Here is a 22,190-nt window from a genome sequence, read left to right on the forward strand (position 1 = left end):
AAGTTGGCCAGCCGAGGCCGATGAAAATACAAACACAACCCTGGCGTGGTTCATCACCAACACGTACGCAGCGAGGGGCCGGAGCCCCCTCACCAACACAAATGCAGTGAGAAGATGAATGAATTTTGAAAGTACCGTTGTGTTGGTGGGGTAAATGGGGCATTATTTATTTGTTTAGCAAAAATGTGATTTTTTTACTCGGAAAGTTTGAACAAATTTTGAAAAAATCACTAATTAATTAAGCTAGCAATTCAATTTTAAAATGAAAATTAAAACAAATTTTAGAGCACGGTTCTTGGCACCTAATCCCGCATTCATGTTTTTTTATTATTTAAAAAAAATTGTATTTTTCGAGCCTCCCTCCTACAAAACAAACAAAAATGTATTGATGCAATCACGCACACCCTGGAGAAGTGAAGTAATAATTTCCAGACTTCACGACTCACGGGCTCACCGGTCATGCGCACAGTGAGCAACGATCAGTGAGCCAAACAGATTCTTTTTTATGAATTGGGAAGTGTTCATCCAGCGCTTGCTCCCGAGTCATAATCGATGAATTCTATTGATAAAATCGCTTTCTGCTTTCATTGATAAACGTTGACCTTCGCGTGTACTCGACTTTCGAAATCGGAGACAAAGTGCGCGTGCGTTTCTGAGGAACGACTCGCGTGGTCATTGGAGGTTGTTCTGGATACGAGGACACGTGCAACAAACGATGAATGAATTATGCTAAGTCAGCATAACGAGCTCATCATTAGGAAAAAATATTGATTCTTTAAAAAATGTTATCATTTTTTGTTTAAGCAAAAAAAAATATCAAGCAAACCAATGTAAAGAGTCAATTTTGCTCAAAATAACACATTAGAGCAATTCTCTGAGGATTCGGTAAATACAGCCCAGACTCGATTATGTTAAATCCTCGATTTTATAATTATCCGTAGGTTTGCATGGAAGTATAAAAAATATCAGAATATTTCAAAAAAGGTATTTTTTTGACAAAGAACTTTGTCCTAAGGGCACTGTCTACGGGTGTCAATCCAAAATTTCGCGAAGCGAAAGTGTAACGATTTTCTGTCGTTTTTCAAATGCTTATATCTTCCCCCCCATTCAAACAATCTTTATGTTTTACGCACCAAACGAAAGGGGAAGTCTTAAAGTACAAGTTGACTACCTCACAATGTTGATAAAACTTTGTTAAAGTACTTAAAAGTTAAGATGAAAATAAAAAATGAATGCAAGAAAAATCCCGGCTGCTGATTGGCTGAAAGCACGTAGCCAATGTTGCTTCCTCTCCTGCTTTCGCAAAACTCTCACGCGAGAGCTTGGCACCACTGTTGCCACATTTCATGCGAACTATATAAGCTAGCACTTAGCCTCAGAAAATTTCAGTGCCTATCGCGGTTTCGTCAAAGACGGATCGACGGTAGTAATTTTATTGCTCACACACACACGCACACATTGAACGACTCAGTATGTGTACCAAATTGGGAGGAATTCTGTTCTAATGAAGATTGATAGGAAGGTGGCCGGAATACTAGAATGATTTGGGGCAATGGGGTTGGGACCACATTGGTAGAACATTGGCCACACCCGGAGTGGTCATGGCCCTGGGGAAGGTTCTTCCGGGGGGACATTTACCGAACCATACGACTTGGGGCAATATGGGTATCAAAATTCATGTTTTTTGAAACTGTTAATAAAAATGGCCATTTCGACCGGATTGGCCACACCCGGAGTGGCCAGTGCCCTGGGAAAGGTTCTACCGTGGGGACATTAATCGAACCAGAGAGTAATCGAACCATACTTAGGGCAATATGGGTATCAAAATTCATGGTTTTTGAAACTGGTAATGGAAATGGCCATTTTGACCGGATTGGCCACACCCGGAGTGGCCATAGCCCTGGGGAAGGTTCTTCCGGGGGGACATTTACCGAACTATACGACTTGGGGTAATATTGGTATCAAAATTGCCCCAAGTCGTATGGTTCGATTAATGTCCCCCTGGTAGAACCTTTCCCAGGGCACTGGCGACTCCGGGTGTGGCCAATCCAGTCAAAATGGCCATTTCCATTACCAGTTTCTAAAACCATGATTTTTGATACCCATATTGCCCTAAGTCGTATGGTTCGATTAATGTCCCCCTGGTAGAACCTTTCCCAGGGCACTGGCCACTCCGAGTTTGGCCAATATCCTATAAATGTGGTCTCAACCCCATTGCCTCAAATCATTCTGGTTTTCCGGTGACCATCCTTACAATCTTCATTAACACAGAATTCCTCCCAAGTTGGTGTACAAACTGTGTCTTCCAATGTGTGCGTGTGTGTGTATGGGCAATACAATTACCACCGTGGATCCGTCTTCGATGAAACCACGGTTGGCACTGAAATTTTCTGAGGCTAAGTGCTAGCTTAAATAGTTTGCATGAAATGTGACAACATGGTGCAAATTTTGCTTCCTCTCCTGCTTTCGCGAAACTCTCACGCGAGAGTTTGGCACCACTGTTGCCACATTTCATGCGAACTATATAAGCTAGCACTTAGCCTCAGAAAATTTCAGTGCCTATCGAGGTTTCGTCAAAGACGGATCGACGGTAGTAATTTTATTGCTCACACACACACGCACACATTGAACGACACAGTATGTGCACCAAATTGGGAGGGATTCTGTTCTGTTTCTGTTAATGAAGATTGTTAGGAAGGTCACCGGAAAACCAGAATGATTTGGGGCAATGGGGTTGGGACCACATTGGTAGAATATTGGCCACACCCGGAGTGGCCAGTGCCCTAGGGAAGGTTCTTCCGGGGGGACATTTACCGAACCATACGACTTGGGGCAATATGGGTATCAAAATTCATGTTTTTTGAAACTGGTAATGGAAATGGCCATTTTGAACGGATTGGCCACACCCGGAGTGGCCAGTGCACTGGGGAAGGTTCTACCGGGAGGGCATTAATCGAACCATACGACTTGGGGCAATTTTGATACCCATATTACCCCAAGTCGTATAGTTCGGTAAATGTCTTCCTGAAGAACCTTGCCCAGGGCAAAGGCCACTCTGGGTGTGGCCAATCCGGTCAAAATGGCCATTTTAATTGAAAAAACGAAGTTGACTTTATAGCTGTCGGCCACCATTGCTAGTACCAACCACTAGTGTCTTCCTTTTATCTACTAGGACTTCACCGCCCTGGGCTCCTAAGTGTTTGAGTACGGCACGGAGCGACGGCGCCGGATACCCATATTTACACTTAGAATTTTAGAGCGCCCGCCGCGGGATTCGAACCAGCAACCTCTGGATTGTGGGTCCAGTGCGCGGTCCGATTGATCCACACGGGCGGGACATTTTGATTGCCAGTTTCAAAAACCAATATGAATTTTGATACCCATATTGCCCCAAGTTGTCAAACAAAAAAAAAATCAAAATGGTTCGATTAATGTCCTCCCGGAAGAACCTTCCCCAGGGCCATGGCCACTCCGGGTGTGGCCAATGTTCTACCAATGTGGTCCCAACCCCATTGCCCCAAATTATTCTGGTTTTCCGGTGACCTTCCTAACAATCTTCATTAACAGAAACAGAACAGAATCCCTCCCAATTTGGTGCACATACTGTGTCGTTCAATGTGTGCGTGTGTGTGTGAGCAATAAAATTACTACCGTCGATCCGTCTTTGACGAAACCTCGATAGGCACTGAAATTTTCTGAGGCTAAGTGCTAGCTTATATAGTTCGCATGAAATGTGGCAACAGTGGTGCCAAACTCTCGCGTGAGAGTTTCGCGAAAGCAGGAGAGGAAGCAAAATTTGCACCATGTTGTCACATTTCATGGAAACTATTTAAGCTAGCACTTAGCCTCAGAAAATTTCAGTGCCAACCGTGGTTTCATCGAAGACGGATCCACGGTGGTAATTGTATTGCCCATACACACACACACGCACACATTGGAAGACACAGTTTGTACACCAACTTGGTAGGAATTCTGTGTTAATGAAGATTGTAAGGATGGTCACCGGAAAACCAGAATGATTTGAGGCAATGGGGTTGAGACCACATTTATAGGATATTGGCCACACCTGGAGTGGCCAGTGCCCTGGGAAAGGTTCTACCGGGAGGACATTAATCGAATCATACGACTTGGGGCAATATGGGTATCAAAATTCATGGTTTTTGAAACTGGTAACTAAAATGGCCATTTTGACCGGATTGGCCACACCCGGAGTGGCCAGTGTCCAAGGGAAGGTTCTACCGGGAGGACATTAATCAAACCATCCGACTTGGGGCAATATGGGTATCAAAATTCATGGTTTTTGAAACTGGTAACTAAAATGGCCATTTTGACCGGATTGGCCACACCCGAATTGGCCAGTGCCCTGGGAAAGGTTCTACCGGGAGGACATTAATCGAACCATCCGACTTGGGGCAATATGGGTATCAAAATTCATGGTTTTTGATTCTGGACATGAAAATAACCATTTTGATTGTGGTGACCACAACCTAGAGTGGCCGGTTCCGTGGCATTTTCCGAACCATACTTGTTTTGGCAATATTTTCGTGTTTTGGCAATTTATTTCCACAGAGGTGCCAAAGATTGGAAACTTTTAATTAGAATTAATTATTCAGGATTAAATAAATAGGCAATGATTTAAAAATAAAATGTAATAGAACAATTTTTTAGGAGTTTTGTACAAAGTTCTTTGTCATATTGGTCATGTAGAACATAACCACCTGCACCTTTTTTTACATATTTAATCAAACCAATAGTTTTCAAAGTTTCACTATTAGATAAATGAGGACTAATTGAGGGTGAAAACCGAGAAAATATTGAAAGTTATTAAATGTACTCTTCAATATTTTTTTTTTGTTATGAATATTTTTTAAATTTATGATAAATTAACAATTTGGGAAAACTATGTTTGATTTTGTGTGATAGACGAATACACACTTAGATTTTTTTTTACCGAATTCAGAAGTTGAAAAATCGGTAAACCATCTGTCAAAAAGAACAAAATTTTACCGAATTTCGGCTGTACGATGAACAATAATGAACTTTATTACCGAATTTCGGTAAGTTTTTACCAAATTTGGTAAGTTTCAGTTTACCGAACTGTTCAGCTGTTCTAGAGTTTTTTTTTGCTGAAAAGGTCCTATAAGCTATTGTCTTTCATATGTCAAAAAAATAAACGTAAGCGTAACATTTTTAAACTCGTTTTAATATATTTCAAAATCTGAATTTATAGATTTTTTTTTGTTATTTTAAAATTAATATTTGCCAAGTTCTATTCCCAAAACAGGCAATTTATATATAAAAATATTTTTAAATGGACACAACATAAAAACAAAAAATAGGTCTTGTTTGTTTTTAACTGATTTTCATCTGAAAATTCATAAAAAGGGTGAATTTATTTCTGACGTTTTTAGAAAATGACGAGTTTTTTTTAATCAACAATACCAAATTATTTTTTATCATCTTGTCTGTGGTTGTGGTTTGTGGGTTTGCCATCTTGTCCTTTGACTCAAGAGATGATTTGTTTTGGATTGGAAACATAAAAAACGAAAAAAAGAACATAAAAGAATGCCGTAGTAACATTTCAATAGGGCGAATCTGCGTTTGTAAACAAGCAGTCTTTCCCTTTTGCTCAAGTGACAGTTCACGTCAAGTAAGACAGGGATAGACTGCTTGTTTACAAACGCAGATACGCCCTATTGAACTGTTACTGCGGAATGTACGTTTTCATGTGAAAAAAAAACCGGGTTGATTTTTTAAACTGGAAAATATTTTTTAGAGTTTATCTTTTCAATATTCTAGGCGTTATACAGGCAAATTAACATTTTAAATATACTAAATCGATAATATTAAAAAAAAGAACTCAAAAAATTTCAACCAGGTAAAAACAAAAAAAACATTTGAAGCAAATGCCAATTCCTGGAAGAATCACTCTTCTTGAATTCACAAGAGCTTTATTGTAAATCTTTTGTTGTAAAATTAGTTTTTTTTTGGAAATCAATATGTATTTTAAATATGAAAAGCCATTTCATGCTTCTTATTTATAGTTTATAAAATTCTTGAAAATAAACGAAGTGTTTTATTGACTTTGAGATTGGGAAAATTGAAGGGCATGAAATATTCCAAGCTCTAAAAATAAGGATTTTGATTGTAAACCGATAAAAAACGGCTTAGTTTACAACGAATGCCGTCTACATTATTTTCCGTGCCAGCCCGCAAAATCGAAATGTATGGGAAAACTAATAATACAATTTTGAAAATCTCGAAAAAAAAATCGAAAATCAAGAAAATTACTCCGTAGATTGAATAGATGACTACCAATGGATTTTCTTTCTTTTTTAAAAACAACCGTTCTAGTTTTATTTTTCTTTATTATCCACATTTTGGCATAACAATTAGTTCATACATTTCATGTCCTTCTTCTCACAAGTACAGTCCATATATTCCTTCAACTAAGGTAAAATACATATAGAATCACATTTAGGTGTCTTGTCACTATAGTTCTGTTTTTGTATCTACCGTGTCTCTAATAGATATTAGCAATAAATTATTGGATGATTTTTTTTGTTTGTTTTTGATTCAACAATTCGATCGAAAATATGCAAACTAGAGTCCTTACTTCTGAGAAGTTAAAACGATTGTTTCCAGAGATTTAGGTTTAAAAAGTTTGCTTTCGCGTCCAATTCCGGATACAGGAACAGTCGAAAGTTGTAGTTTTTGTGCAATAAGTTAAAGTATGATAAAAGTGTTGGTTGCTTTTGTGTGTTACCCTTACATCATCATGACTAGAATAGTATATTTGGCTACCGGCTTTCGACCGCGCCCCAAAAGTGACCGCGCTACATTTTTCGGCCGTGGCAGGGGGTCGAGTCGGTTCAGTTAAAAAATTGTTCAGTTTTTAAGTGTATAATTTTGTCTCCGTTCCTTTCCTGCTTCGATAATAACTAAGCCTTTCTTCTATAACAACCACGATTCACACCCCAGTCTGTTCCTCGGAGACGTGCTGGTGCAGCTGTCGGAAGGATGGTATCACATTGCTGTCCGCGGGGGCACTCTGGACCGCCGGCGGCTCCGGGGGGAACTGCACCGTCGGCGAGTGGGGAATGGTCGGCTGAAAAAGGTAAGAACATTTAGGTAACAATTCTTGAAACGGGATTCTTGAAACTGATTTCTGCTCACTTAGTCACTTTGAGTGCTAAGTACCTTGAGGAAGGCCTTCCAATCGATCGAAACGTCGAGAGTTACATCTCACGGACACAGTCAACAGAAATCAGTATCAAAAAAGCGTTTAATGTCACGATGAACAACTTCGCATTGAAACTGCCCACAAAACTGGGGCGCCACCAGCAGTTTTAGCGACATAAAGCGAAACTACGCAACTGTCCATATATCCAGTTTCCTCTCACAATTTCACTCTTCAACGAGACGAAAAATGCAGAAAAAAAGGAAAACATGACTACACCTAACGTGTCGGAACTTACCTTCTTCATGGTGTAGCTGCGGCCCCGCACCCGGGTCGTGTTCCGCCGGATCGGGTTGTTAGACTGCACTTTCTGACTCAATCTCACTGAGCTGAATGTGCTTCCCCGTCGCCCGAACCGGGTTCTCGGCGAGGGCGTTCCGGTTGCTGCGTGAAACGGTACAAAAAGTGAGGTTAGGTTAGGGATCGTTACAAAAGAACTGTAAATTTCCTGAAAACTTGCTGGTTTTGAGGTTAGAATCACAGAACATGCCGAACACGAGTTAGAGCGGGACTGGGAACATCGAAACACGTTTGTGAACGCGATACCAATGGTTTCAAAATACTTTGGGGACACTTAGCAGAACACAACCGACGGGGGACTGGCGGAGTTACGGAGGTTAGCGAACGTGGCGGCAGGGTTAGACAACGGCGGCAGCGGAAGCGAATACATACGGCGGTGCCAGCAAACGCATCTTTGTAACGGTCAAGTTCTTGGCCCGACTCCAGCCACATTTTGCTGCCGAGTTGGACGACGAAGTTTGTGTGTTTTGCGGCGAGAAGTTTTGATGTACGGACGGCGATAGAGAGTGATAGTTAGAGTGATGAGATTGTATAGAGATACAGACAGCTAAAAATATCAGAATAATAGAGAAAGAGATAGATAGAGCACATTAAAAGCACACAGAGGTCGTTGATCAAAGATACAGACAGTGGGATAGCCCGGTGAATCACACTCAACAGACGTCCAGGCTGAATATAAAGTGCTGGGATGTCTGTTGTTACAGGTTACCCGAGAAGCTCCGGACACATCGACAGAAGCGACACAACGGAGATATTTGAAATTTTTAGCTGACGACAACATGATGACAACATCGAGGCCATTCAGCGGTACTTACGGGTTGTGTTGAGGTTGCTCCGCTTGGACGCTTGCATCATGCCGAACACGACCGCCGCCAGCGAGCTGTGCTGGGAAACCTGCCGCTGCAGCGAGGGTGTCTGCGCCTGTGGAACTCCCGCGGGCATCAGCGCCGGCGAGGTGAGCTGGCTGGCGGACACGTTCATGCCTAGCACCCAGTACGTGAGCATCAGACCCTTGCCCTTGACGTTGACCTCGCCCCGTTGCTGAAATGGTGCCAAACAGTCAGATAATCAAATCTTCGAGCAACTCCGAGGCCAAACTTACCACGCAAGTGTACCCCTTGGTCTGCAGCAGCGCCGCCGTATAGTCCGGAACTTGGACCTTCCAGTTCTCGCCCGTGCTGTCCATCCGGGAGGCCACGTTCACCGTGTTACCCCAGATGTCGTACACCGGCTTGCGGGCACCGATCACTCCGCTCACTAGCGGACCACTGCTGATGCCGACGCGCAGCTGGAACGTATTGAACGCGTCCTTGTTCACCTCCTGCAGCTTCTGGCGCATCGCCAGCGCAAACTCCACCAAATCACAGACCGCTTGTTCGTCTTTTTCGTCTACCTTTGTCTGCAAACGAGAGAAGGTAAATTTTGTTAACCGTGTAACAATAACCCAAAATAGGCTAGTCCCTGTAACCGTGTGATTGACAGGGATCTCTCGAGGGTAACTTTGACAAGGAGTGAATATAAATGCAGCTATCATTTTTCAACAGGGCCTAATTTCAGCTGAGAACAATCATCTCAACCCGCTAACACTTATAGCGGTATACGCACTTCGGAAGGAACCGGTCAAGAAAAAAATCAAATGGGCAGCAGCGGCAGCGCAAGCAAGTCAGAGAGGGTGAAGAAAAGCCCCAAGAAATCGCTCCCTCTCCTTTGTTCTGCTGTTCGTAAAGCTGTTTCTTGACCCCTTCCCTTCCGATCTGCATACTAACCTTATAATGAAACGTCGAATGATAATTTGACGAAACAACAATAACCCAAAAAGAGAGTAGCTCTCTATAAGCGTGTAAAAACTGTGACAGCTTGTTTGTTTGTGAAGTGCGACTGAAGTGTTGTGTTGGATTCGTATGACGAATGCTGGATCTGTTGGGATTAGGACTAACAGTAGAGGCCAGAATGGTAAGGAAATGAGTATCAAAATGAGAGGAAGTTTGAAGTGAGGAGTGAAAGTGTTGTCAAACGTGTGTGAGAGAGAAATAAATCAGTCTTGGAATTTGTGGCTAACAAACAGTCGCGTTAGTTCAGCATCCAGAACGTCGTGCATCTACAACAAAGTCCCAACCCAGCTCACCTTATTCCCGTACCGCAAGTTGGACGCCGCCATGTACGTCGCCCCGACCGTCTTGATCTTCTCGACCGTCGCGAACCGTGGCTCCTCTAGCAGCGAGTCAAAGTCCGAGATGATCTCGTTCAGGATGCGGATGCACGCCTTTCCGTTCTCGATATCCTCCGAGTAAAAGTCCTTAAAGTTCGGTATCGAAGCGAACATGACGCCGCAAAGCTCGTGCATCTGGGCGTACAGCTCGTCGGCCCGTTCCTCGGATAGGTAGTAGGATGCCACGTGGTCCGGCAGGATGTTTTTGATGAGGAGGTCGTTCAGGTGCCGGTTGGACTTCATGTTCGAGAGCTCCTTCTCGGCTTGCTCCTTCCAGATAAAGTCCAACCGGGAGGTCACTTCCACGAGCCGGGCGTGATACGTGACCATGGTGAGGAAAACGAGAAGTAGAATCATCATCTGCGCCGCGAGCGGCATTCCGCTGGCCTGCATGAACTCGGTGTCGTACGTTTCGAAGACGTCGTTGAACACGAGCAGGATCAGAATGGAGTAACAGGCGACCATGGCGATGGCCATGCAGGTTTTGACGAGGTAGTACAGTTTCAGGGCGGTGGCGAGGGAGATCAGACAGAGGACCCAGGTGAAGACAACGTATTCGGGATGGACGCAGGTTTGGGATCCCGGGGGAGCAGGGGGACCCGGAGGTGGCGGTGGTCGAGGTTTAATCTCCTTCTCTAGCAGAATCTCTTCCGTTGACAAATTACTTGACGATGTCTTGTAGCTTTGAGGGATTTCTATGAACGTGGGATTCAGCCCGTAAAGAAGTTGCTCTTGCTCGCTCAAGTCTTTCAGTGATCTATTTTGATCGTTCAAAAGCGTTTCCAAATCCAAGTTGACTACTTTGTGCGAATTTAGGATCAAGTTCTGATTGATAGTAGCAGTTACGGTTAGGTTCAGCTGAATCTCTTGCTTCGGTACCGACGGACTAAACGTGTGCAAAAATGCAATGGAAGGTTCTTTGATTGTGGTTTCCGTAGTCACGGTAGATTCTTTCAAATCGCACATGATCAGTCCCATCGAGCTAGCCGCCGACATCAAAATGATTGTAACGCAAACGAAAATCGTGCGCCGCTTGCGATCATGCACAAGAGTGGACGAACTTTTCTGCAAAAACAACGGCAGCGCAGAAAACTCTTCGGCCATCACGAGGATACAGCCGATGGTTAGCAGAAGCGTGGTGATCGAAAGTGACACGATCAGAACCGTACACCTGGGAATGATCACGACCTGACACAGTGCTATGAAAATCCACACCACAAACACGCACAACATGTTCGACCGGAACATGTCCTCACGAAGCTGACAAAAGTTACCCTCCTGGGAAGAGTCCTTGAACTTCAAGGTCCAAGTGTACAGATATTCCATGCGCATCTGTTTGTTCGAGTTGATCTGAATGTTCTGATCTATGATCTCGTCGACCTCCTCGGTAGATTGAACAGTGTCCTCGTGGTCACAGTTCTGCTTATCTCGGAAGCTCTCGGCATTATTGACCCCAACGGGATTCAAATTCTTGAACGGAATCTCCGGAATCCAATCCGTCGTCGTTTCATCCTCGTGAATCGTCGACTTGGAGCTGCGTTTCGTGATATGGTTGTTGTTCGTCCCGCTGGACGCAACGCTTGGCGTTTTGGAGTCCTTCCGATTCTTCGAATCGTTGATCTTGCTTATCACCTCCTTCTCGAACTGCAACGTGCTCATCCGGTTCATCAGTCTCTTGCGTGGCCGCAGCGGTTCCGTACGCTTGATAAGATATGTATTGATGTTCATCATCTTGAGGTGACTGTCCCGGCTCGCGCCATTGCCCGGTTCCACCTCGTACGTGTCGTTCAAACAGTTAAGAGTTGCTTCCGAGATGTGCACCCGGCCTGGAACTCCACCCGACTCCATGTGGTTCGCAGTTATAACGTCGTTGGACCACACATCAAAGTGCCACTTTTTCTCACCCAGCACTCCGCACATCACCGAGCCGCTGTGAATGCCGATGCGCATGTCGAGGTCGTGCTGAAATGTACGAATTCGTTAAGATCGACCTCATAAACCTTAAGGTAAAGCAACCTACCACATTGGTCTGCATCCGCACGTCCTTAATCGCCTTGATCATGTGCAGGCCCGTTTCGACGCTGCACACGGCATGGTCCGGCCGGCTCTTCCAGCTTTGGCTGTCGAACATCGACACGCAGTAGTAGCAGTCGCCCAGCAGCTTGATCCGCAGGCAGTGATTATCCTCGGCGATCTTGTCGAACCGCGCGAACAGATCGTTCAGCACCTTGACCAGCTGCTGGGCCGACGTCTTGCTCGCCAGCTCGGTGAAGCCCTTGATGTCAGCGAACAGAATGCTTACGTTGTCCATGTGGTAGATGTACAGCTTCTTGAACTGGGTGTCCACCTGGGCCTGCTGCTCCGGCGATTTGTACATCTCCTTGCGGATGTCGTTGTTGACGAACATCGGCAGGACTGCAACGGGAAACACAAAAAGGTGTAGGGGAACAGCATCTAATTCCAGCGTGCCTCTAATGTTGGCAGGTCAGAACTTTGACATTCAATTAAAGCTAATTAAAAGCGTTTTCAACTGAAATTGAGTGACAAATAGGTCAATAATAAGTGAGCAAGCAAGTTTCTGTCAAAAGTTTTGCAAAATTTGTTGTTTAAATAGTGAAAATCAGCAAATTGGATGGAGTTAGGAGCGAGAGCTTAACCTGCCAAACATACGAGAATTTCCCCTAGGTGGTTATGTTACAGGCTGATCTGTATGACAAAGAACATGAAATGTCCATTTTCATGATCAGTGCTGGCAAAATTTCCCTTTAGATTGTGGCCAATTCCGACAAATTGTCAATTTTCGGGTTCAGTATCAAAAGGCTTCCAATCATTCCAAGTTGTGGACAATTCTATCAAATTGTCATGTCAAGTTTTAAAAAAATATAAAATTTAACCAACATTGCTCATTCTTGTATGGTTCGAAAAATTACATTCAAAATGACCAATCACTTGAAAGTATTCAAAAAGTCAGCCAAACCAAAAATGCAAAAAATAAAAACCTTCCAAGTCTAAGAGTTTATATCGTAAATATTTTGAATTGAAAATAGAACTCAATTTCAAATTACCAAATAGAAAAAAAACATGTTTTGTAAATGACTGTGAAAAGATTCAAAATTTGTGTTCACGATTGCGAAACGCTTTAGCACGTGCTTCACTGCGCGCTTGTGTGCGCCGTTTACAGCACTGCTGTCGGTACAATATTGTATGCAACATTGCATGCAACGACTCAATTTTAAAAATATATTGGTGCTAACCATCGACACAATCAACGTAAATCTGTGCTAACGAAACTTTAAAAAATCGTTCAATGATTTACTTTTTTAATTGATTAAATTTAGTACACAAGCTGTTGGTATTTGACTGACGTCTTGTTTAAATAAATTACTTAAATATGTAAAATTGAGTTTCATATCCGATTCCAATGTGTTGTTCGAAAATTGACAAAATTTCGTCCCCTATGTAGACCGTGAAATTCACTTAGGTTCGTAATTCCTCAAAGGCAAAAACCTACTTTGTTTCCCCCCTCAAAGGATGTTTGTAAAGTTTTTCCACCAGCAACCCAAACGACATTCCACAGACTATTTTTACAACCAGCTCGACACTCTCGTTTAGCTCTATACAAGAGTGAGGTGCTGATTGGAGGTAGCAATAGCGTAAACAAGTACTTCACATTTACATGGCCGCCCATTATGGCTGGTGATAAATTTGCCGCCATTTCCGGCGTTGCAATGGAAACGGTGTGCATAGTTTCCGGTCTTGACTTTGCAACTATGCAGTGCAGCGCTGGTAATCGCAGAGATTGTTAAAAGTTTTTTTTAATTCTTGAAGATTTTTACAGCACACAATTTAAATGACCATCTTGTTTAATTTTAAATTTAAAAAAGTCTCCTGAACAATAATTCAAAGTCTATTTATCTGTGATTTGTAGGTTGTTAATTTCAATGAAGTAAAGTTAATAACTTGAATACGGTGTGGTTTGTACAACGATTGTTGAGCTTTGTATGTTGAGGTAAATTGGGAGTTTTATGTTCAATCCACGACTCGGAATCCCTTTTAGAATCGATTGCATAGTGAAGGCCCTTCAGTTAACATTAGTTTAGTACCGTCATAAAGGTGACAATGGTTTTGAGGGGAGAGAATGGGTCATCAAAAATGCTGAAATTTGTATGACCCAATCTCACCCCCCAGACCCAATGTCATCCCTGATGACGGTAATAAACATGCACTGAATGCGCGTTGTAAGTGTCAGCACCGATATTCTTCAAGAGTGTTCATGGAAACATTTACTTGTTTTTATAATGTGAATATTGCTGCAAAAATATTTTTTATCGATTCATGACGTAGTTACAAATCAAAAACACAAGTCCCTCTGAATGGATGATTTATCGTTTTAATGAGATGTAACGTGTATGGTTGCACTTTGCCCCCCAAGCATAAAAAACGGAATACAAAAAGGACAGCCAGTATGCAAAGTCGTTATCGCTTGAGGTGTCACACCGACGGACTCGTCAGCCATCAGACATCCAGTGGAATGGAAAGGGCGATTCAATTTCAACGGAATGATAATGCGAATGAAAATAACTGAATTCAGGTTAAGCTTTATAGTTTGATTATAGGAACTTGCTGGAAAAAATGATACATTTCAATTTCAGATTTATTTATAATTTTAGCTTAGTAGACGGTATTATTTTGAACAATTTAGCAAAAAATCATCAACCCCTTAGCAATTTGTTTTTGATCTTAAACCAACCAGAAAAAAACAGTCGAAGAAATATGTTTTATTTAAAAAAATGTTTTTTTTTTATGCCGCCATGGGTGAAGGAGATTAACGCCATGATTCGAAATCCGGACACTTAGTACCATATTATTTTTTAATAGCTGGCAAAACATCATGTAATAAGTTGGAAATGTACAACTATCATCAGGATTTATTATAAACAGCAAAAGTTTTAAGAGAATGCATGCAAAATATGCCATTTCTAACCATTTTTCATCAGAATTTGAAAATTAAAATGACTTCGAATCCCGGACATTGATGCAGGCCAAGGATTGATACCTAAGAGCATGCAATGGCACTGACCTTTTTGCGTGCTCTTCGGTTGACGTCCACGTAAGGAACATCCTGGAAGGAGCGTAACTAACTAACGTCATGATTCGAATTCCCGGACGCTTCGAAACCCGGACACTTCAACTTGTTTCATCAATTATTTGGATATAAGTTTGCATTATGAATGTCAAAACTGTGTTATTTGTTGAATTCTAACAGCAACTTTCATTTAAAGTTTGTTTAAACGCTGTAGTTAATGCCAAAACAATTAAATTGAATTAAATTATATGTTCACTAAAAATGCGAAACATTTCAACGGAAATATTTCATAGGCGTCCGAAGCACCGGGAAGGCAAAGCAAAAATTTATGTTTTTGATTTTCTTAAATTCTAGTCATTTTTTATATAAACTATCAATTGTTTTGATGTTAACAGCTTATTTGAGACCTAAAGAATGCCATTCACTAACATTTCAGTCCAAATTTGTGCGATTCATAAGCAAAATCGAGTGTCCGGAATTCGAAGCAAAAGTGTCCGGATTTCGAATCAGCTTTTAACAGTGTCCGGGATTCGAAGCACAACAAGTCATTTTAATTTTCAAATTCTGATCAAAAATGGCTAGAAAAGACATATTTTGCAAGCATTCTCTTAAAACTGACTGATTATACTAAATCCTGATGATATTTCTACATTTCCAACTTATTACATGATTTTTTCCCAGCTATAACAAAAATAATATGGTGCTAAGTGTCCGGATTTCGAATCATGACGTTACATCCGTAGTTCTGTTAGATCATCCAAATTATCTTGATCAGAACAGTATAGCTCTGGTTCCTTGCGAGTGTCCTATTTTCTTACCTCCACGTTGGCTTGGTTTTCATGATGACCTAGCTGGTGGCCTGTGGAAACGGATCGTAAACCTTTGACCAACGCGGGTCAGAGTCGAGACGGCTAAAAGAAAGGGGCGCGACAATGTGGGAAAGGGAAGTAATTTGTGATTGTAGACGGTATTGTTTTGATTCGCAGTATGTTAAGTCAACTGCTGTGGATGTACCTGAAACATCGCACAACGGGGTTTCTCTTCTCTTTCTTCTCAGCTACCACCTATCTCCTATTTTTATTTTGCTCTTCTGATTGTCACTTCTTCACTGATTCTTCCATTTAATATCCAACATTTGATTTTAATTTTACTAACTTTTGATTCTCTTATCCCTCAAAGCTTTTCCACTCTTTTCTATCAATTGATACTGCTGTAACAAACTTTGTTTTGCTTTTTTTTTCCTTAAAAATATACTTTTCCTTAATGTACTAGTAATATCAAGTCTATTTATCATTCGCCTAATCTTTTTTGATTTTATTGCGAATTTATTTATTTGCATAATTGCAGGCCAAGAGTGAATGATACTGATATGATGCCTCTTCAGTTGACGCTCAGGCGAGGAACATCCTGGAAGGAGCGTCACTGACTACGCCCGTAGTCCTGTTAGATCATTCTTGATCAGAACAGTATAGCTCTGGTTCCTTGCAAGTGTCCTATTTTCTTACCTCCACGTTGGCTTGGTTTTCATGATGACTTAGCTGGTGGCCTGTGGAAACGGATCGTAAACCTTTGACCAGCGAGGGTCAGAGTCGAGACGGCAAGAAGAAAGGGGCGCGTCAATGTGGGAAAGGGAAGTTATTTGTGATTGTAGACGGTATTGTTTTGATTCGCAGTATGTTGAGTCAACTGCTGTGGATGTACCTGAGCATCACACAACGGGGTTTCTCTTCTTTACATTTCAGCTAACAGCTATCTTCTGTTTATTTTGTTTCACTGATTTTCTAAAACGGCTTCTGTTTACTATCCTCCATTTGATTTCGATTTTACTTATTTGATTCTCTTATTTCTCAACGCTTTTCCACTCTATTTTAACAATTGATGCTGCTGTAACAAACTGTCTGCTTTCCCTTAATTTGGCAGCGATGTCAATTTTGTTTATCATGTGCCTTTTCTTTATTTATCTATTTGAATAATTTCTCATCTTCCCTGAAAATTGCCCTCAATACAATCTAAGCTTGTTTGTTACCTCTATTTATTAACTATTGTTAATTTCTTTATCTACTTCATAAATTACTATCTTTCTTTTACTATTGATTCTTTACATAGTATATTTCCTTCACTGTCCATTGTTTTGAAACTTCACCTTTTTCTTAAGCAAGTGAGGTTCGAGCCCTTACTCAATTTAGGATAGACACAAATATTACTATTGTACTTTTGAAAAACTTTTCTAAAATGCTTAGGACCAAAATATTGTAACAAAACACCGCGACAAAAGAAATAGCAACAAATAAACACGACTCAACATTAGGGAAGATTTCAGGAGAAAACAATACACAGTAAATAACAATTAGTTTTTGAATTCAAACTAAAATAAAACAGTTTTTGCTTTAAAGAAAGTTGATAGGCACACTATAAATGGTTAGGCGCTTATACTTACATCAAACCCTACGTAATGTACCACCCCCGGCCGAGTTAAAATGCGTAACCGGAAAAGAAGGTGTGCATGCCTGGCACGAACACTCAAAGCGTGTTCTAGCGTGTTGCTCGTACTGACTCAGAGCAAGGGTGAGATGTAGGTGTAAGGGCAGTGCGTGTTCGTCGGGAACCTAGTGCATAAGATCGGTCAAGGCCCGTTCTTACACTGAAAATTGCGAATTGCGACTTCGAATCCCGGACATTGATAAAAGCTGATTCGAAATCCGGACATTCGATTTTGCTAATAAATCGCACAAAATTGGACTGAAATGTTAGTGAATGGCATTCTTTAGGTCTCAAATAAGCTGTTAACATCAAAACAATCGATAGTTTATTTATAAAATGGCTAGAATTTAAGAAAATCAATAACATAAAATTCTGCTTTGCCTTCCCGGTGCTTCGGACGCCTATGAAATATTTCCGTTGAAATGTTTCGCATTTTTGGTAAACTTATAATTTTATTTTATTTAATTGTTTTAGCATCAACTACAGCGTTCAAACAAACTTTAAATGAAAGTTGATGTTAGAATTCATCAAATAACACAGTTTTGACATTCATAATGCGAAATTATATCCAAATAATTGATAAAACAAGTTAAAGTGTCCGGGTTTCGAAGCGTCCGGGAATTCGAATCATGACGTTATCATTGCAAATCAATGTAACTAAATATTTTATTCGTGGTGAGGAGGCGCGTGATACTTCTTGAATCTTCACCTAAAACGAAGTTCTGAGAATGACCGTGTGCCTCCATCAAAATATATGAAAACAATTGAAATTAAAAAAAAAAAAAACAATAATCCGTAGGAAACATATTTTCTAGGTCACGGATAATTTAACAAGACCCCTTAAGCGTTTGTTAATTTTTATTTTCTGAATGGTCATATCTCAGCAACTAAAGGTCGGATCAACAGTGTCCAAAAAGCTAATTGTAGTGAATTTTCTCAGCTTTGGAGTACGTTTTCTAGATGGAGAAGGGTAACCTAAAACTTGCTATAAAAGTAAAAAATTGTGCACTTTGTGAACATTTGAGTCAACATTAAAAGTGAGTGCAATCCTCTACGAAATCAGTGTCTTGCGAACCTTCGAGGTGAACGGACACTAGAGCTGCGGTATTTTTTACTACCTAAGCTCAGAGTTATTTCAAACAAAATTCACAGTCTTTTTAAAGACTACCTGAGTTACTTTCCAAAATTCTAAACAGTCTTTTCAAGACTAACCCCACCTGAAATTTTGTTGTATTTTACAAACGAAGCCATCTTTTAAGAGAACTTTGCTTGCAAAATGCGTCAAAACAAAGGTAAACGCAAATCTTCTGAAGATTTGATCGTTACGTCGGTGAAGCGTTTGAACGCTAAACCGGCTAACGGAAACAGAAAAAGAAAACAGCCTCTTCTGAGGTCTGATTCTGATTCTGAAAGTGAGGTCAATCCTCCAATTCCATTGGCAAACGGTTTCGGTGTTTTATCCGAAACTGTGGACAAGGATCCTTCTCCTCGTACTGAGCCTTCTGCCGTCGAGAAACGAGTAAAGGCTCCGCCAATTGTAGTGACTTCCGTCTCCGATTTGGCAAGCTTTCGAACGCAACTGAAGAATTGCAAGGAAACTTGCAATTTGAAGGTTTCGTTCCAGCTTGGTCGAAGAGGAGAATGTCGCTTGTTGACGGAATCTTTACAAGATCACCAAACTTTTGTTGGTTATTTGAAAACCACAAACACAATTTCTACACGTATGAGACCAAGAATGCTCGTCCATTCAAGGCGGTCTTGAAAGGTCTCTCCAACGACTTGTCGGTGGATGAGATCAAAAACGAACTTAAGGTGTTGCTTGGCTTTGCCCCATCCCAAGTAATACCAATGAAGAAAAAATCAAACGGGAATATTTCTCGCTTTGGTTTGACTTCACAATTTTATCTGATTCATTTCAACAGAAATGAAATCAACAATTTGAAACTTTTGGACAAAGTTCAGTTTTTGTTCCATGTACGGGTAAAGTGGGAGCATTTTAAGAAACATGGCGGTAATGGCCAGAATCTGACCCAGTGCCGGCGTTGCCAGGCATTCGGTCACGGTACTGATCATTGCGCCATGGTTCCAAAATGCATGGTTTGCGGGGATTCTTCTCACGACAAGGACAATTGTCCCGTGAAAGAAGTCACCCAATTTAAATGTGCAAATTGTGGTGGAAATCACAAATCAAATTTCTGGGATTGCCCCATCAGAAAAAAGGTTTTGGATTCTCGTGCTAAGCATCAGCCGAAATCCAAACCGAAATTTTCTCAAAGTCAGGTTGTACCTGCATCTTTAAATCAAACGTTCGTGCTGTCTCACTCGAACAATACCCCTACCGTGGAAAAGTTAGGTAACACTAATGGTATTTCTTATGCCAACGTCGTTTCGGGTTCGGGTTCATCCACGAATTTTAAATCCTCTACCAATATTCCTGAAATTGGGCAGGTACCTCAAATCTCATTTGAAAATGTTTCTGCTGGCAACGCTTTGGGATCTTCTGATCTCGGCGATGTTACGTTTGAAAAAATGACTTTTTTGCAAAACTCACTGTTTGGTTTGATTCAAACAATGAGTAATGCTACATCCATGATGGAAGCTATCCAGATTGGATTAAAATTTGCGAATGATGTTGTTCTTACCCTGAAGTTTAATCATGGATCTAAGTAATTCCATCAATATTATGAATTTTAATGCTCGCTCTTTGAAAGCGAAAGAAAATGAATTTTTCAACTTTTACGAGTTCATAACGTGCATGTTGCTGTTATAACCGAAACATTTTTAAAAACTGGCACTTATTTGAAAAGTGATCCAGATTATAAAGTTATAACCAATAACAGAATGAATCGAAATGGCGGTGGAGTTGCAATAGTTATCCACCGTAGTATGACTTATAGCACGTTACGTGACTTTAAGTTAAAAGTTATTGAAAGTTTGGGCATTGAACTTGAAACTTCTTTTGGAAAATTATGATTGCAGCTGCATATTTGCCATTCCAATGCACTGGGGAAAATAAAAATTATTTCAAAGGGGATTTGAATAAACTTACTCGGCATAGATCTCGATTTTTGATCATCGGTGATTTTAATGCCAAACACCAATCTTGGAATAATTCAAAAGTAAATTCCAATGGTAAAATTCTATTCAGAGATTGCACTTCTGGTCTTTATTCGGTTTTATACCCGAATGGGCCAACTTGCTTTTCTTCTGTTAGAAATCCATCAACAATTGATTTGGTTTTGACAAATCAAAGTCAGTATTGTGGTCCTTTAGTGACTCATGCTGATTTTGATTCTGATCACCTTCCAGTAACATTTTCACTTTCTCATGAAGCAGTTACCAGACCCAATAGTTCTGTGTTTAATTACCACAAAGCTAATTGGGACAGGTATCAGCATCATATTGAGAATAATTTAAATCATGATTTTGTTTTAGAAACCAAAGCTGATATTGATTCAGCCTTGGAATCTTTAACTAATGCAATTTTGGATGCTAGGAATATTGCTATTCCTAAAGTCCAAGTCAAATTTGATTCTCCCATTATTGATGACGATCTTCAGCTTCTGATTCGTCTGAAAATGTTCGCCGAAGACAGTATCAACGTTCTCGTGATCCTGCACTGAAGCGAATTCAAAAGATTTGCAAAAGGTTATTGACCACAGATTCACTCTCCTGCGAAATGAAAAGTTCGCAAGAGATGTCGAACAAATTAAACCTTATTCCAAACCTTTTGGAAACTTTCAAAGGTTCTTAAGAAACCTCAAAACCAATCCCTTCTTTAAAAGATGGTGATAATATTCTATTAACTAATGGGAAAAAGCTCAAAACTTGCTCAGCAGTTTGAGAGTGCTCATAATTTCAACTTGAATGTTTTGAGTCCTATTGAAGAACAAATTTCAATAGAATTTCAGAATATTGTTGAACAAGAATTTTCATCAGATGAAGTTTTTAATACGGATCTGAATGAAATAAAATCTATTATCAAAAAATTTAAAAATATGAAAGCCCCTGGTGAGGATGGCATTTTTTACATTTTAATTAAAAAATTACCTGAAGCAACTTTAAGTAGCTTGGTCAAAATTTGCAACAAATGTTTTGATTTGGCATATTTTCCCAGTAGTTGGAAAAATGCCAAAGTAGTTCCGATTTTGAAACCGGATAAAAATCCTGCTGAAGCCTCAAGCTATCGGCCCATTAGTTTGCTTTCATCTATTAGTAAATTATTCGAAAGAATAATTCTTAATAGAATGATGACACACATTAATGAAAATTCAATTTTCGCTGATGAGCAGTTTGGATTTCGCCTTGGGCATTCAACTACTCATCAGTTGTTGAGAGTTTCAAATTTAATTCGAAGCAACAAATCTGAGGGCTATTCTACTGGCGCTGCTCTTCTAGACATAGAAAAAGCATTTGACAGTGTTTGGCATAAAGGTTTGATTGCGAAATTGAAAAGGTTTAATTTTCCGATTTATATCGTGAAAATTATTCAAAATTATTTGACGGATCGTACTCTGCAGGTATGTTATCAGAATAGCAAATCTGATCAACTACCTGTACGTGCTGGCGTCCCTCAAGGAAGCATTTTGGGTCCAATTTTATACAATATTTTTACTTCTGACTTGCCTGATTTGCCCCCAGGATGTCAGAAATCACTTTTTGCTGATGATACAAGCATCTCCGCCAAAGGTAGAAGCCTTCGTGTCATCACAAGAAGATTACAAAAAGCTTGGATATTTTCAATTCTTATTTGAAAGAATGGAAAATTACTCCAAATGCTGCAAAACTCAACTTATTATTTTCCCTCACAAACCAAGGGCTGATTTTCTTAAACCAAAAAGTCATCACATTATAAAGATGAATGAGGTAAATTT

The 22,190-nt window shown here is 40.5% G+C and overlaps 1 protein-coding gene across 7 annotated transcripts in view; it reads right to left on the bottom strand.

The window, feature by feature from the left end:
* Positions 1-6,348: 6,348 nt before the first annotated feature.
* Positions 6,349-22,190, bottom strand: part of LOC6048494 (adenylyl cyclase 78C) — a 169,466-nt gene continuing 153,624 nt past the window's right edge. For 5 of the 7 annotated variants that reach the window (XM_038260196.1, XM_038260199.1, XM_038260200.1 and 2 more), the window contains 6 exons: positions 11,770-12,164; positions 9,666-11,711; positions 8,643-8,939; positions 8,356-8,581; positions 7,479-7,624; positions 6,349-7,108 (listed from right to left, as the gene is read on the bottom strand). In XM_038260196.1, the coding sequence (XP_038116124.1) occupies positions 6,971-7,108; positions 7,479-7,624; positions 8,356-8,581; positions 8,643-8,939; positions 9,666-11,711; positions 11,770-12,164 (3,248 nt within the window). In that variant the 3' untranslated portion in view covers positions 6,349-6,970. Of the gene's footprint in view, positions 7,109-7,478; positions 7,625-7,912; positions 8,088-8,355; positions 8,582-8,642; positions 8,940-9,665; positions 11,712-11,769; positions 12,165-22,190 lie in introns of all 7 variants that reach the window. The other 2 variants (XR_005278246.1, XR_005278245.1) reach the window with 2 other exon arrangements.

The sequence above is a fragment of the Culex quinquefasciatus genome, chromosome 3, assembly GCF_015732765.1.
Source record: "Culex quinquefasciatus strain JHB chromosome 3, VPISU_Cqui_1.0_pri_paternal, whole genome shotgun sequence".
Lineage (NCBI taxonomy): Eukaryota > Metazoa > Arthropoda > Insecta > Diptera > Culicidae > Culex > Culex quinquefasciatus.